Raw genomic sequence first — 13,898 nt, forward strand, 5'->3', positions numbered from 1 at the left:
TCCTTTTAACATGGGAAATGGGATCAGAAACAGTCACTTATGAGGGGAAAGTTTATACTGAAAATAAAATACATAGGTATCTCCTTATACTGCTGAAATGATTTATACATGATTTTAATCTGAAGGCAAAGTTTTCTTCAGAATACTTGTACAGACATTTAAAATGTGGGGGTGTGCAGACATAGTCAAAACTTGAACAAAATCCCACTGCTCTTAGTCACAGCTAGGCTTTTAGCAAGACTTAATAACACTAATGGTTGATCCCCTATAACATTTCTAGACACTACCTCTCCCTTCACAGAGTCACAGTGTTTGAGGATGCTGGCTGGCTGACAGCTACCATGGTCCCCTTTGGGCTGCTGATGCCATGTGAGAGCCAACCCCTTCTGAAGTCTGGACCAAATGCTGGATAAATGTCGTGTGTAATTGCCTGATGCAGGGCTGAGCATGGAGGTACCATGCAGAAGTCACCTATCATGTTGTGAGCGTGGTGTTTGAGGCTGGTGGGCTGTGTCTTGGTCTCTTTGCTGGGCTTTTATGACCCAGGGTTTTTATGACCGCTGAATCTTGTTTGGACATCCTTCCAGTTGGATGCAGCTGTCACAAATCAGTGGAGTTTAGGACTTTGGGTTACTTTGTCCACTTCAGAAATAAAACTGAAATTTCAATCCCTTAATTTATACTCTTGTAACTAATCCCTTAATGTATACTCTTGTAACTCCAATGATATAATTGACATCCAATTTTTAGGGTTATAATAGGATACATTTATCTAGGAGACAATATGAGATTAAGGCACAGATTTAAGTCAAGGTTGTTAAATTAACTGTCAATCTTTTATAACATAAAAGTACCATATTTGGTTAAAACTCTAGTTACAGAAGAATCAGATGTGATGTTAATTATAATAGTCCTCATACTTCTAAACTAAAGAAAAGACAGAGTTGATCTAGGGGGATGGACACACTGTTTAAAGAGGATGGGATGATGTTTTGGCAGATGTTTTGGAAAAATTGTGGCAGAAAAGATTAAATCCTCAATTTTTCAGATATAATCTTCTGTCCCATGGCATTCAACAGACTTGGGCTCGCTTAAAGAAAAGCTTCTAACTGTGGTAGGTTGTTGGCCAAAGCACTTGGAGAGTACTACATCCTTAAACCATAGGAACTGAGCTGTAAAGAGTGCATGGTCACAAAGTAAAGCTATGGGGGCATCACAGATCAGATTACCTGGTTAATAAGTGTATTCATCCTTCACCAGGCAATCTGGCAAAACAATTGATCCTTTAGATGATAGTTGTAGAGATTTCCTGACCTATTCCACCTTCTCACCCCAGCTGTTTTTAATGCCATCATCCCTGAGATTTGAGCTTATTTCTTCTTCCTTTACTGACCAGACCCTGAGAGTGCTCCACATGTCTCCAGATCACCCTAGTGCACAGGAAATGCTTGTTCAGCAGCAGCCCTGTCACACATGAAGCTCACTAAGCCTTCAGCCAATCTGGCAACTCCTGGCCCACTTCGTTGTCATCATCTTTGTTGCATTTTGTTCTCCCAATGGATAATTTTTCCCTTGCAACTTGGAAAAGATCTCAACTGAGGCCAGAAAAAGGCATTTTGTAGGTTTTGTTTAGGGAATTATGTTTATATTCGGGATTTTCACCTCCTGAAGGACTCCTTGGAGCAGCACTTACCAGCCAGAGACACAGCTGGGGTGACACCAGAGTCACCAGAGGCACCAAGGCTGTGGTGGAGACAGACAGACAGATAGAAATATTCTTCATCAGTTCTTTTAGGCACCACCTACAACTGCAGACATGTTTAAGTTGCATATGAACAACTAGGAACAAGGGAGGATTACTGGTGCCCACCAAAGCTGTCTTTGTGCCTTTGCCATGTGACAGGTCTTGGTGTGCATCTGCACAGATTTTGAACTGTGGTCTGCAGGTTGTGACCTTACATCACCCATGGAAAATCTTCAGCACCTTCTCACTGGCTCCAGGGCAGTCCTGAGAGAGAAACAATCCCAAAAGAGCTGATTGCAGTGTCATTGCTGTGGGAACTCCTTCAGTAATTCAATAAAAATGGATGTTTAACCGAATGCCAGGCAGCAGATGGGTTAGAATGAAGGGTGATTGGCAACGAACACTGGCTTGTGTCTTCCTGCTGTGATCTTGCTCTGCAAAATAAAGGCAGAGGAGGCATTAATCTCTTTCAGGTGCTTTCAGGCTTCTTCAAGTGAGGAAGCGGGGTTAAAGGAGGGCTGCAGGGCACTGCTTTCTGCTTGCTTCAAACACATCCCTCCCCAGGCAGTTACTGCAGTTGCTGGAGGGTTAATAACATCTATTCAGTCCTCTTCTCACAAAACATTTGATGTATCCAGAAAATGGAGTTAACTACGTGGCTGCTTTTTGCAAGCATTCCTCTCTCCTCCAGTTTTCCTGGAATTTCTTCTCTGTGGCTGGGAATCTTCTCCACTTCTGTCCCTGCATATATACCCTGGGTGTGTGGCTGCCTTCTCTTCTGGGCTTTCTACTCAGCCATTCTCCCCCTGCCCGAGCTGCTCAGCTCTCTCATTACTCTGCCACTAGTTCCCTTACATCTCCACTCCTCCCACAGCCTCCTCCTGATGGTTCTGATCCATCTTAGTGTTATATAATGGATCTTGTCCTGCCCTTGTGCTTTTGCTGTAGCTAGGAGCTGCTCTGAAAGGTTGTGCTTTGCCACTCGAAAGTGCTTTTCCAGTGTTTGTACCTTGCTACTGATACTAAGTTTTGTCTCTTTAGTGACAATATCACTGAAAGACTGACTTGATGAACCATGAGAAACAGTCAGGAGAGTAATAGTAATGTGATAAGGAACTAAAATGCATTGTTTGGAAAAGTGGAGGCTTTGCTTATAAACAGACTAAGATGGATACATATGTTCTTCTAGTTTAAGAAAGTTTTGTAAGAAGCCCAGAAAGCTGGGAGGGAGTATGCTGGTCTTTACAATATAAATTATCTGATCTATTTTGATCTGTGCTGACCAGCACATCCCCTATCAATCTGCCTCACTGAATGACTTAGATATTTCAGATTTAAAACTTGCCCTTGGGCTTATTCCAGATCATCAATCGCATGAATCACCTGTTGGCTTTGCTCTTGAAAAGGCAACTGGCCAGCCCATGGTACTAGAAGTAGCTGTTGAGCTCTGTTGTCTGGGTTAGGGTTAATCACAGCAGCTTGCTTCCTTTGGTGCTGAATCATCAAGGGGAAAAAATGTAAGCTTGGCAGTAAAATATGTATGTGCTGCATTGTAGATTTTCAAGCTTGCCTTTGCAAATTAAAACCAGAAGCGTATTTTATAGAGAGAGCTCAGAAAGCTTGAAATGGCTTTTCTCCTCTTCAATAAGTTATTTATCCATAATCTTGAATAGAAGCTGTGCTACTGAAAGGACTTTTGTAGCTCTGGTGGAATAGTTAGAGTACAAAACTAAACATAAAAAATGGAAAAGGCTGTTCTGGGTCAGGAAGAAAAAGATCCCTCTGTACCAACCTGTCGATGGATGGGACTTTGAGAGGAGGTGACGCTGTCTTCCTTTGAGCCCAGGGAAGCCTTTACGCCAAAAAAATTGAAAAATTTTAGATTCTTTCAAGCACAGAAGAAGCAGCAATTGAAGCCTGCCAAGTGAATTGGGAGACCTGAGAAACTCTTCGTATATCAGCCCCTGTAATTTCTCTTATGAAAACGAGGAAGGGAGTGGCTGAACTCTTCTGGCATTGCCAGAGCTTAGAGAAACAAGCTGTCATGAGCATGGATGGGGATTTTCTGGTGATTTCTATGTGCAGAGACCCAGGCCTGGGTGCAAGGTTGCAGGAGCAGACCGTACAGCTGCAGCCTGGGAGTTGGCCTTAGAGAGCTTCCTGCTGCTGGCTCTCCAGGCAGGCAGGCAGGCCCAGCTACGTGTATCCACACTTATTTATGTAAGCACACATCCTGCAGAATTATCCTTGGCCCCTGCAGAGCTGCACTCTCCAAAACATATGGAAGCATTGGTGTTAGGAAACATTGGGAAAGTCAAAACACCACATCAGCACACATACACATTTAAGGCTGGCTATAAAGCAAGGTTTGGTACAAACCAGACCGACCTTTTCTCTCTTGACTTTATGTATACTCCCAATAACCTGAAATCTCAAGCTGTTTCAGTCCTGGGTGTTTGCAAGACAGAGCTGTGGCTGATACATGGCTCATACAGCAGCTTGCATGATGGGGAGAGGTGGCCAGAAGTTGTTGCATGGATATCTCTAGTAAGGAGAGACAGAGAGAAAATGCCACGATATGCTGCAATAGTGTGAGACTTAAATCTAATTTCAGCTTAGATCTAGATTTAGGTTTAGATCCAGGTTTAGGACCCAGCAGCACGGAGCTGCTTTTGCTAATCAGTGAGTGAGTTGTGGTAACTTTGAGTTTGTAAGGGGCATCCTGGATCACAAGTAGTGGAAAAGCTTTACCCACTGAGCAGGGGTGTTGCAGAATTACCTCTGCTTATTACATATTGAGATGAATAATTTCAGTTGCAATGGAAAATATTTATATGGATTTGGTACCACATCTAAAAAATAGATTTATCCTCTTCACTCAGCATCTTTGTTAATGAGCACTGGACATGTTGATTAATAGATTTCCTCTCCCTATAAAGATATGGTAAAAATATCAAAGTGTGGATGACATGCACAGTCTGAAACTAGAGCTGTCTTTCCCTCTCCTGTGCTAACATCTCCTCGTGCTCACAAAAGTAGCCAGTCCTCAGGTGAACCCCAGGACAGTGTATCAGTGAAATTTCACATCTCTTCCATCAGCTATCCATCGCTTCCTGATGCCTCTCCTTCTGGCCAGCTGGGCAGAAAGAGGCACCTGCTAAAGGCAGCAAGTCTGCTGCTGCTCAGGGAGCTGGAGCAGGGAGAGGCAGCACCACATCCAGACCCCACCTCCCACATTTTCTCTTTGGTTGCCTCTGCTTGTTCCAGCACGTTGCCATAATGCCTGTTTGCTCCAGCTGAATTAGCAGAATTCTGAGATGCCATTGAGAACAGGCCTGTGCCACATCTCAAACTGACTGATGGCTAATAGCACTCATCCACAGAAAAAGTGTTTGGGGAGACTGTGTGTGCCTCAGTTTCATTATCTGATCATTGCATGTCAGAGACAAAAACTAGAAGGACATTTGTAGCTTCGTCCTGGAGCCAGCAGAGGGGGAAATGCCTCTTTGAGGAAATGTGAGCAGTTGTAGAAAGGCCATCCATACTTGCCAAATACCCCACAAAGAACTGTGTCCAGCACATACAACCCTCTAATCCAAAATAATAGCTACAATACATTAATTTTCTGCTCAGGAGAGGGGAAAAAAAAAGGTGGCAAATATTTCTCATCTGCCTCTCAAGGTAACAAAGGGGATTTATTGCTAATGACCCTGGTGATAAACAGAGATAGAGTCATTCTCCTCATTGGTACATGGCTAAACTCAAGGCAGTCCTCTCCACACTACATTTTCCCCTCTGTAAGGAATATTTGGCTGACTCCAGACTTATGTCCAAGGTCTCTCAAATGTGGGTGTGATGATGTTAGTATATAAGACTATCCAGATTCAAGGGGTAGTAACATCCAATTTTATCAGCAGGATTAATTGCTGGAACTCTCACTAAAAAGAGATAATTTCTTTCTCTCTCCCAGCTGGCATTGTACAAAATGCTATTGCTTGATTATCCCCAGATGTAGCACTGCATGCAATATTTGGCTGAGATGAAGCTTTTTTAGAAATGCTTTGACCTTAATAACTAACTCACAGAGGGGATTGTGCCTAGCTAGGGGAAACACTGAAATCCTATAATGGATTCATCACTGTTGATGAACCAGGTATTATTTAATGCAATTATCATAATGTACTGAGCAGGGAAAGGAGTTTGTATGGATATGATTTTTTCTAGCTGGCTGCTTAACAGAACTTGTTGGTGTTGGGGATGGGCTGCTTCTGCTAGTTCTGATGCCTCATTTATTTTATGAGGTAATGTGGCTCAATTACAATCCATAATATAAAACCAGACTGATTTCAAATTAAATGTCTCCCTCCAAGATAAAATCCCAGGGTTAATTTTGTTCTCATTACAATGACTTTATTTTGGCTAAAGAATTATCAACTCATTAGCAACACATATGCAGATGATTATGCTTAAAGGAATATGGCAGGAGTAGAAGTTTAAACTCTTTAGCAGGAAAAAAGGATAACATAATGAATTTGGTCTTGTGAGGATAAATGCTCAATTTACTGAGCAAGAAGCTGGGATCCCTGTCCCCCCAATGAGAACAAGAAGAAATAGCAACAGAAGAGATCCCTAGTACACCACAAGAAAGGTGAACCTGGTGGTGTTCAGGCTTGCACAGAGTGATTTAGCTCCTATGAGGCACTGGTGAAACCAACTCCAGTACCTTGGCAGAAAAATGTTTCTTTAGTTGCCAGTATTGGAGAAGGACAGTGTAGAATTATTGGCTACAGGAGCAAAAGAAGCATTTCCTGGGTCATCAAACCATGTTCCTTCAAAGTCAAGAGAGCATCATTTATTTGACCTAGTAAACAGAAAGCAGAGATCTGTTGGCTCATTGCAAATGCAGTGTGAAGGAATGCACCAGGGAATGCAGAGAGCTACTTAAGCTAAAGGACAATGCTGGCACAACAACAATGGATATAAACTGGCCACGAATACTTTAAAACAGGAAATTAAAAGGCAATTTCTAGCCATTAGGAGAGTGATCTTTTGGAAAAGTTTTCCTGTGAGAGTAGTTGGGGAGGGAAATAATTAGCTTTAAGATATTATTAATAGTATGATAAAGCACAACTGCTAGAGATACAATGAAGTCGGATGAGGAAGCAGTAAAGCCCCCTCATATCTACCAAATTGCTTTACAGGAAGGGTAGCCACAGCATTATATAGGACAAAAAGATCTTTTAGAGAAGATTGATAAAACACTTTAATATGTACAGAAGGACTCATATGGACTTTTAGACTAACCAGATTAAATGATATCTAGCTTTTGATTAGTGAAATTTCCTAGGCACCTAACTGTGTGTGGATGAGAGGGAATGGGGTTTCTCAACTCAGCCTATTCTATGATTCTGTAATATGTGCTTGCAGGGAATATGTGCTTGTTCCTGGTATGGCTGGTATGGCTCAGTTTGAGCTGCAGCACATAGCAGATCAGACAATTCCTAACAAAAAGGAGGAACCCTGGATACCCACCCTGTAATGATTTTTCTGTTTATTTACAGGCCAATGCCAAACTGTACAGAAAGGTACGAAGTGTCTTTCCTTGCTGTTCTTGGAGAACCTCAAAACCATAAGTATTCCTTCATTATTTCCAGACAAGTATACTCATGTTGGTGCTGCAGTGGGTTTTCTTACAAGAGAAATGTGCTCTTTCACACGGTGCAGTATTTTGCTGCTGTGACAACAGTATTTGTTGCCAGCCAGAATCATTACCAAGAGAAGGACACTCAATGTAGATCCATTACTATAACAGCCAGTAATTTTTTGAAGAGATGTATTTCTATTACTCTTTTTCACTTCTAAGTGGGCTGAAGGTGTTACCAACACTTATTTTTCCTAAGAACGCCTAACCTGATTTATTAAAATGTATTGGGTTTATGAGAATATACAAGTAATTATAATATGGGTCTGCTTGCCTGTGAGTTAAGCACCAGAAAGACTTTTCATCTCTTTGGGCAATTTCAATCAAACTTCATGGAGGGTTTGTAGTTTCACAGATTTTAAACTCTACAAATTTTGTGGGGCCAAGCAGAGGAAACACGTAACTTAGTGGTACATTCCCCACTAAAGAAGAAGACCTATCTCACACCTACTCAGGGAATCCATATGACAATTCAAGGACAGGGGAGAGACTGATATCACAAATACACTTCTATTCAGGAATCTGAGTTTTTATCACCAGCAGGTTCCCATGTTTCTCTTAGTAATTCTCTGGTCAAATTGGTAAACTCAAATTATATCTCCAGAACCAAGCATGCTTCTCATCATCTTACTATAAGTGGTTTTAAACATGCAATTCAGTTTGCAAACTGTTCCCAAACTACCCGAAAACTAAAGAAATAAGTTCATTGGACATGGTATTTGTTATGTTCTCTTTGTCTATTCAGAGTGTCAGTGAAGAAAGTTATTTTTTCCTATGTTCATCTCCTTTTCATAGCAAAATGCGTGGACATTGCCCTGAGTTCTTGTACTGATGTTGCCTATACACAAATGGTGTATCCTAACTTTCTGGATCAGAAGTCTCGAGAAGTGATTGAGTACAGCTCCGAGTACCTGCTCATCAGCGTGCTGCACAACTTGCTCCAGGGGGAATGCAACCCCGACCTGAGGCTCCTGGGCTGCTCAGTGCTGGCCCCGCAGTGTGAAAAGGACAAAGTCATAAAACCCTGCAGGCACGTCTGTGAAAACCTTAAAAAGAATTGTCTCCCTGCCTTTGATGCAATAGACATGGCCTGGCCCTACTTCTTAGACTGTGACCGCTTCTTCGTTGGGGAGGAAGAGGGGTGTTTCGACCCGCTGGCAAAGCTGAGAGGTGAGGGAGGGAGGCAGGAAGGGGGTGAGGGAGGGAGGCAGGAAGGGGGGAAAGGAGGGAGGGAGGGAGGGAGGGAGGGAGGAAGGAAGGAAGGGAGGAAGGAAGGGAGGAAGGAAGGAAGGGAGGAAGGAAGGGAGGAAGGAAGGGAGGAAGGAAGGGAGGAAGGAAGGGAGGAAGGAAGGGAAGGAAGGAAGGAAGGAAGGAAGGAAGGAAGGAAGGAAGGAAGGAAGGAAGGAAGGAAGGAAGGAAGGAAGGAAGGAAGGAAGGAAGGAAGGAAGGAAGGAAGGAAGGAAGGAAGGAAGGAAGGAAGGAAGGAAGGAAGGAAGGAAGGAAGGAAGGAAGGAAGGAAGGAAGGAAGGAAGGAAGGAAGGAAGGAAGGAAGGAAGGAAGGAAGGAAGGAAGGAAGGAAGGAAGGAAGGAAGGAAGGAAGGAAGGAAGGAAGGAAGGAAGGAAGGAAGGAAGGAAGGAAGGAAGGAAGGAAGGAAGGAAGGAAGGAAGGAAGGAAGGAAGGAAGGAAGGAAGGAAGGAAGGAAGGAAGGAAGGAAGGAAGGAAGGAAGGAAGGAAGGAAGGAAGGGAGGGAGGGAGGGAGGAAGGAAGGAAGGAAGGAAGGAAGGAAGGAAGGAAGGAAGGGAGGGAGGGAGGAAGGAAGGAAGGAAGGGAGGAAGGGAGGGAGGGAGGGAGGAAGGGAGGGAGGGAGGGAGGGAGGGAGGGAGGTCACTCTACTGGCAAACCTTGTCTGCATGGGGAGGGTCTCATCTCACTCAGCTTGATTTATCCATGGCACAGAACCTCTTCATTTGTCAACTCAGCATGTTGTCTTTGTAGAGACCTGTAATGTGTCATTAATTTTGTTCAACCTATTTTAAAGACTTAATTAAACTGTGCTCAAGATCTATTTCTCCCCCTCATTTAAAAAGAGCATCAAGACAGGCAGCTCAGAGCAAGATACCTGGATGCATTTAGATAAACCCTGTCCTGTGTGATAGCTGTCTATATATTTGAAATATTTTATTTTTTTAGTGCACTTATAAATCGTTCACTGCCTGTCAGGCTTAACAGCTCATTAAAATATTGTCATTAATGATTGTCACAGATTTTTGTTTGGATGAAGATCCAGATAGCTGAAGACAGATCATAATAAAAAATGATTCACCAAATTTAAAGGGAAAAATCTGTACAATTTGTTACTGAAATGAGCTAGCATGTCAAAGGTCAAATTTAACTTTAGATTGCACAAATATTGGTTAGTGTGCATATGCATTAGTAGGATTTTTTAAAAAACATGTCACAATAAAGTGTAGGATGTACTACATACATTTACGGTTTTGATTGCAGGTTTATTTTCTATAATTCTTCTACTTATAAAGATAATTTGAAAAAAAGTGCAAGTTTTCATACAATCCTCTGAGCACTATGGTTTTAAACACTGTTACGGCTTTTCATTGCAGGAGAAGTAGATGCTGAGGAGGATTTGCCTTCAGACTTGCCAGCAACTTTTATTCAGTTCAAACATCATTCATATTCCCAAATGGTGAGCACGCTGAAGAAGACTGCTTCAAAGTGCTCCCACATTGCCACAACTTACAGCATAGGCCGCAGTTTTGAAGGGAAGGATCTTTTTGTGATTGAGTTTTCAACCAAGCCTGGACACCACGAACTGCGTGAGTTTTTTCAGTGCTGATCAGGCTGCTTCGGGGAGACCAGATTATCCAAGTGAAAACAGGTCCTTTTACTAGGACATCTCTCAACTATAAAAAGCAGTGGTTCCAAAGCATTTCTCCTCCCTTGTGTTCCTGATTTGCAGTGGTAGTTGATGATTCCTTGTAGCAATTACAACCCAGCAGCAATTTCTTACTGTTATGGGCTCTGTGCGTGACCATGTTTGGTAATGCTGTTCCTTGTATCACTGTGTGTATTTGGTTGCAGTGATATCACTGTTATTTATTTGTGCCCAATGTACAAATGTGGGATACATTTCTGTTACTGACTTGCTCTCCCTATCATCTACCACTTCCTCACTGTCCTTCACATCCTAAAATACACAAGTCTTCTGAGGAGGCCTCAGATAGAGAAGGACATTGACACTAAAAAAGGATGATTCAGCACAGAAAACAATCCTCCTGAACAGATTCATGTCAGTGCTATTCATGTCAGAGTAACAGGTGGGTGATACCAGGAATTTATGTTATCATAGCCCCTGAACAGATGTTATTATACTATATATAGGTGCTAATATATGCATTAGGATATGAGTCCTCACAAATTTTCTGTAGAGGGGAACACTACAAATCTCTATTTTGTAGTTTCATCATTAAGACAGCAAGGGCCAGATTTTTAAGTGTTTTGAATTCTTCACAAAGCAGTTAACTTTCTAGGGCAGTATTAGATATTGTTTTCCAGTTACTAGCTCCAAGGTCAAAAGTTATACTTGTCTAGATATGGTGGATTGCTATGGCCATTGCTGAGAGCCTCAGATTGCTTCTCATCAGAAGAGCTCCAGCATCAGCACAGTCTCAGCAGCGTGGCAGAACTGAACTACATCTGACCTAATACTTTATTGAGATTATGATCTCAGGTCAGATCTGCTGTGTCCTCTGTGTGCTGTGCTGCACACAAAAGGGACTCAGAGAGGAAGGCAAAGACTGGTCACTTTGTTTACTCTCAGCTGTGCTGCCTTGTATGATCTAGAGGTATTTTGAGGTGCCTTTAAACTTAATCAGGTCCCAGTAGATGTCATTAATTGAGCAAAGATCTACGTTACATTTTCCTGGCCTATCACCCTTTCTCTCTTTTTCAAAGATAATAAGTTGCAGGTGTCTTTTTAAGCTTGTACTCCATTTGCCAGGAAAACACAAAGCCTATGAATCAGGATTTTAAATGAAAACTGGGATATGGCATGATAAAAGATGGTAGTTTAACACATTTCCTAGCATTTTTCTCTAAATCTATTGCTTCATGTTGCTTGGGACAGCATAAAAGGAGGTAGAAATAGCTCCAGAGCTGGAGATTTTGCCAGCCTGAGCAAGTGGCATAATAGCTCTGTGCCAGGCTCCCTCCAGTGTCTAGTGCTCCAGGCTGGCCAGGATCAAAGGCAAAGATGAAGGGATAGACAGGAAAGGGTGTCTCCAAAGTGCACCTATTTTCTACTTTCCATTAGTTTGTAAGGAAGGATGGAAATTGAGGGAATAACTACAGGGAATTGTAAGGTTATGTGTTTCTAATAGGCTTATTCCAGGGCTATTTAGCCTGAAAGCTCCTTTTTATGCATAACCCAACTTCTTTTCCAAATAAAGGGGTAATATATTACATATCTGCCAGTGGTTTCTAGGATCTGTGACAAAATAAGGCATTGAAGCCCCCCAAGGTAGGTCAGAGTGCCAGGGTTGTGTTTTGTTCCTTCCCAGCCATGGCTTGATATTTTTGTTTTCAGCATCCTTTGACCACAATTGATGATGACTCTAGCAAAAGCTCAGAGCAATGATCACCTCTTATGGTTTGGAATCCTAATAGTTTGGACTTAACTTTATTTCACACTATTTAAACTGTTGCTGAACTGGTGTTTAATGGGGAGAAGTTCACCTAGAACTGCTGTGCTATTTGTAGGAACGTGTGCATGAATTTAGTGTAAATAAGACTTTGACTCATCAGTAAGCAACTTGTGTTAGTCTGATTTTGGAAGCCACTCAGGTATAATCAAATTAAAACATCTCACTATTTTACATTCCACAGTCAAACCAGAATTTAAGTACATTGGCAACATGCATGGAAATGAAGTTGTGGGGAAGGAACTGCTGATATACCTCGCACAGTATCTGTGTTCAGAATATCTTCTTGGGAACCCTCGCATCCAGACCTTGATCAACAACACCAGAATTCATCTCCTGCCGTCACTCAATCCTGATGGGTATGAACTGGCTGCAGAAGAGGTAAAAGTTTTATTATAAGGAGATGTTCAGGCCTTCATGTTTCTATAATTCTCCATGGAAAAGAACAAACTGGCAGGGGAGTGTCACGTAAAGGGTGTAACACTAATAATTGACTGCCAGAATCCCAAATAGGTGTGGTGGTGCATTGCTTTCCACAGATGATGTGAACAGAACTAAGAGGAAAGCAGAGCCATATTTGTCAGTTTTGCTGCCTGCATGTGATGATGTGGGAATGACTGTGTTAGTTTTTCACACAGTTAGCACTCTCTGCTATCAGTCCTAGAACAAAATGCCTGACTCACTATAATGACTTACATTGTTTTATAAGGAAATGCAGTTTAACGACATGCTGATGTTCCCCCTCTTTTAAAACTGTAGTCATAATGCAATGTGAATATTGTCTGTACTGTCAAAGTTTCATCATGGAGGGCAGTCTTCAGAGATCAACTCATGTCAGATGGAGACCTGTGAAAACTAAGACTCTATTATTTGTTACCTGACATTCTTATTTCTCCCTCTCTGTTTTCTCTGCCACTGCTAATGTGAAACTAGACCTTTCTTTCTCTGTTTTTGCTATGTGGTGAACTCTGTCTGTTGTATGAGTCTGGGGGTTGTTGCACTCTGCCTCATCCTGTCTTGGGGCATCAGCTGTATTTTCTTTTTCTCCTCTAACCCACTCTGCATGCTGCTCTGAGCAAGAAACTCCTGTGTTCCTCTCATGAATCACATCACTGGTGAGTGAAACACTTCCTGAATGCTAGTTAGTGCATTAACATTCATGGGGACAAAATGTGATTAATTAATAAGCGTGGGTTTTTTAACAGTACAGACATTTTCAGTTTACTTCTCTTAAAACTTCCCTTTGATTAATCAATTTCCACAAAGTGCTATTTTGAGACAGGGAGCTATTCTGAAATTGGCTTCTGTGTGACAAAACAGGGGGCTGGTTACAACGGATGGGTCATTGGACGACAGACAGCTCAGAACTTGGACCTGAACAGAAATTTCCCAGATTTGACATCTGAGGCTTACAGAAGAGCTGGGATTCGTGGGGCCCGTCTGGACCACATCCCCATTCCACAGTCCTACTGGTGGGGTAAGGTATGAATTACACATTTTATAAATCATTTATACTACAGAGCAGCTCAGGAGTTAAGAGAACAGAACTTCAGAACAGATTGCTTGTTCTGAATTTATTTGTTTATAATAAGATTTTATAAGTAGGACTGAAGTGGACAGGCTCAGGATTGGCATGAAAATCATGGTGTAGGTCTGGCCAAAGAGGCAGGTGTCACAAATCATTTAGAAAATTTGTGGACAATTTGAACTTTGCTGGTTTAGATTAAGAATAATGAC

The 13,898-nt window shown here is 42.0% G+C and overlaps 1 protein-coding gene across 2 annotated transcripts in view; it reads left to right on the top strand.

Annotated features, from left to right (window-relative positions):
- CPZ (carboxypeptidase Z) overlaps positions 1–13,898 on the top strand; it is a 34,805-nt gene that overhangs the window by 4,995 nt on the left and 15,912 nt on the right. For both annotated transcript variants that reach the window (XM_053941377.1, XM_053941378.1), the window contains exons 2-6: positions 7,306–7,329; positions 8,241–8,615; positions 10,065–10,277; positions 12,346–12,542; positions 13,482–13,643. In XM_053941377.1, coding sequence (XP_053797352.1) covers positions 7,306–7,329; positions 8,241–8,615; positions 10,065–10,277; positions 12,346–12,542; positions 13,482–13,643 — 971 coding nt within the window. The remainder of the gene's footprint in view (positions 1–7,305; positions 7,330–8,240; positions 8,616–10,064; positions 10,278–12,345; positions 12,543–13,481; positions 13,644–13,898) is intronic.

This window comes from Vidua chalybeata, chromosome 4 (assembly GCF_026979565.1).
Source record: "Vidua chalybeata isolate OUT-0048 chromosome 4, bVidCha1 merged haplotype, whole genome shotgun sequence".
NCBI classification, from domain to species: Eukaryota; Metazoa; Chordata; class Aves; order Passeriformes; family Viduidae; genus Vidua; species Vidua chalybeata.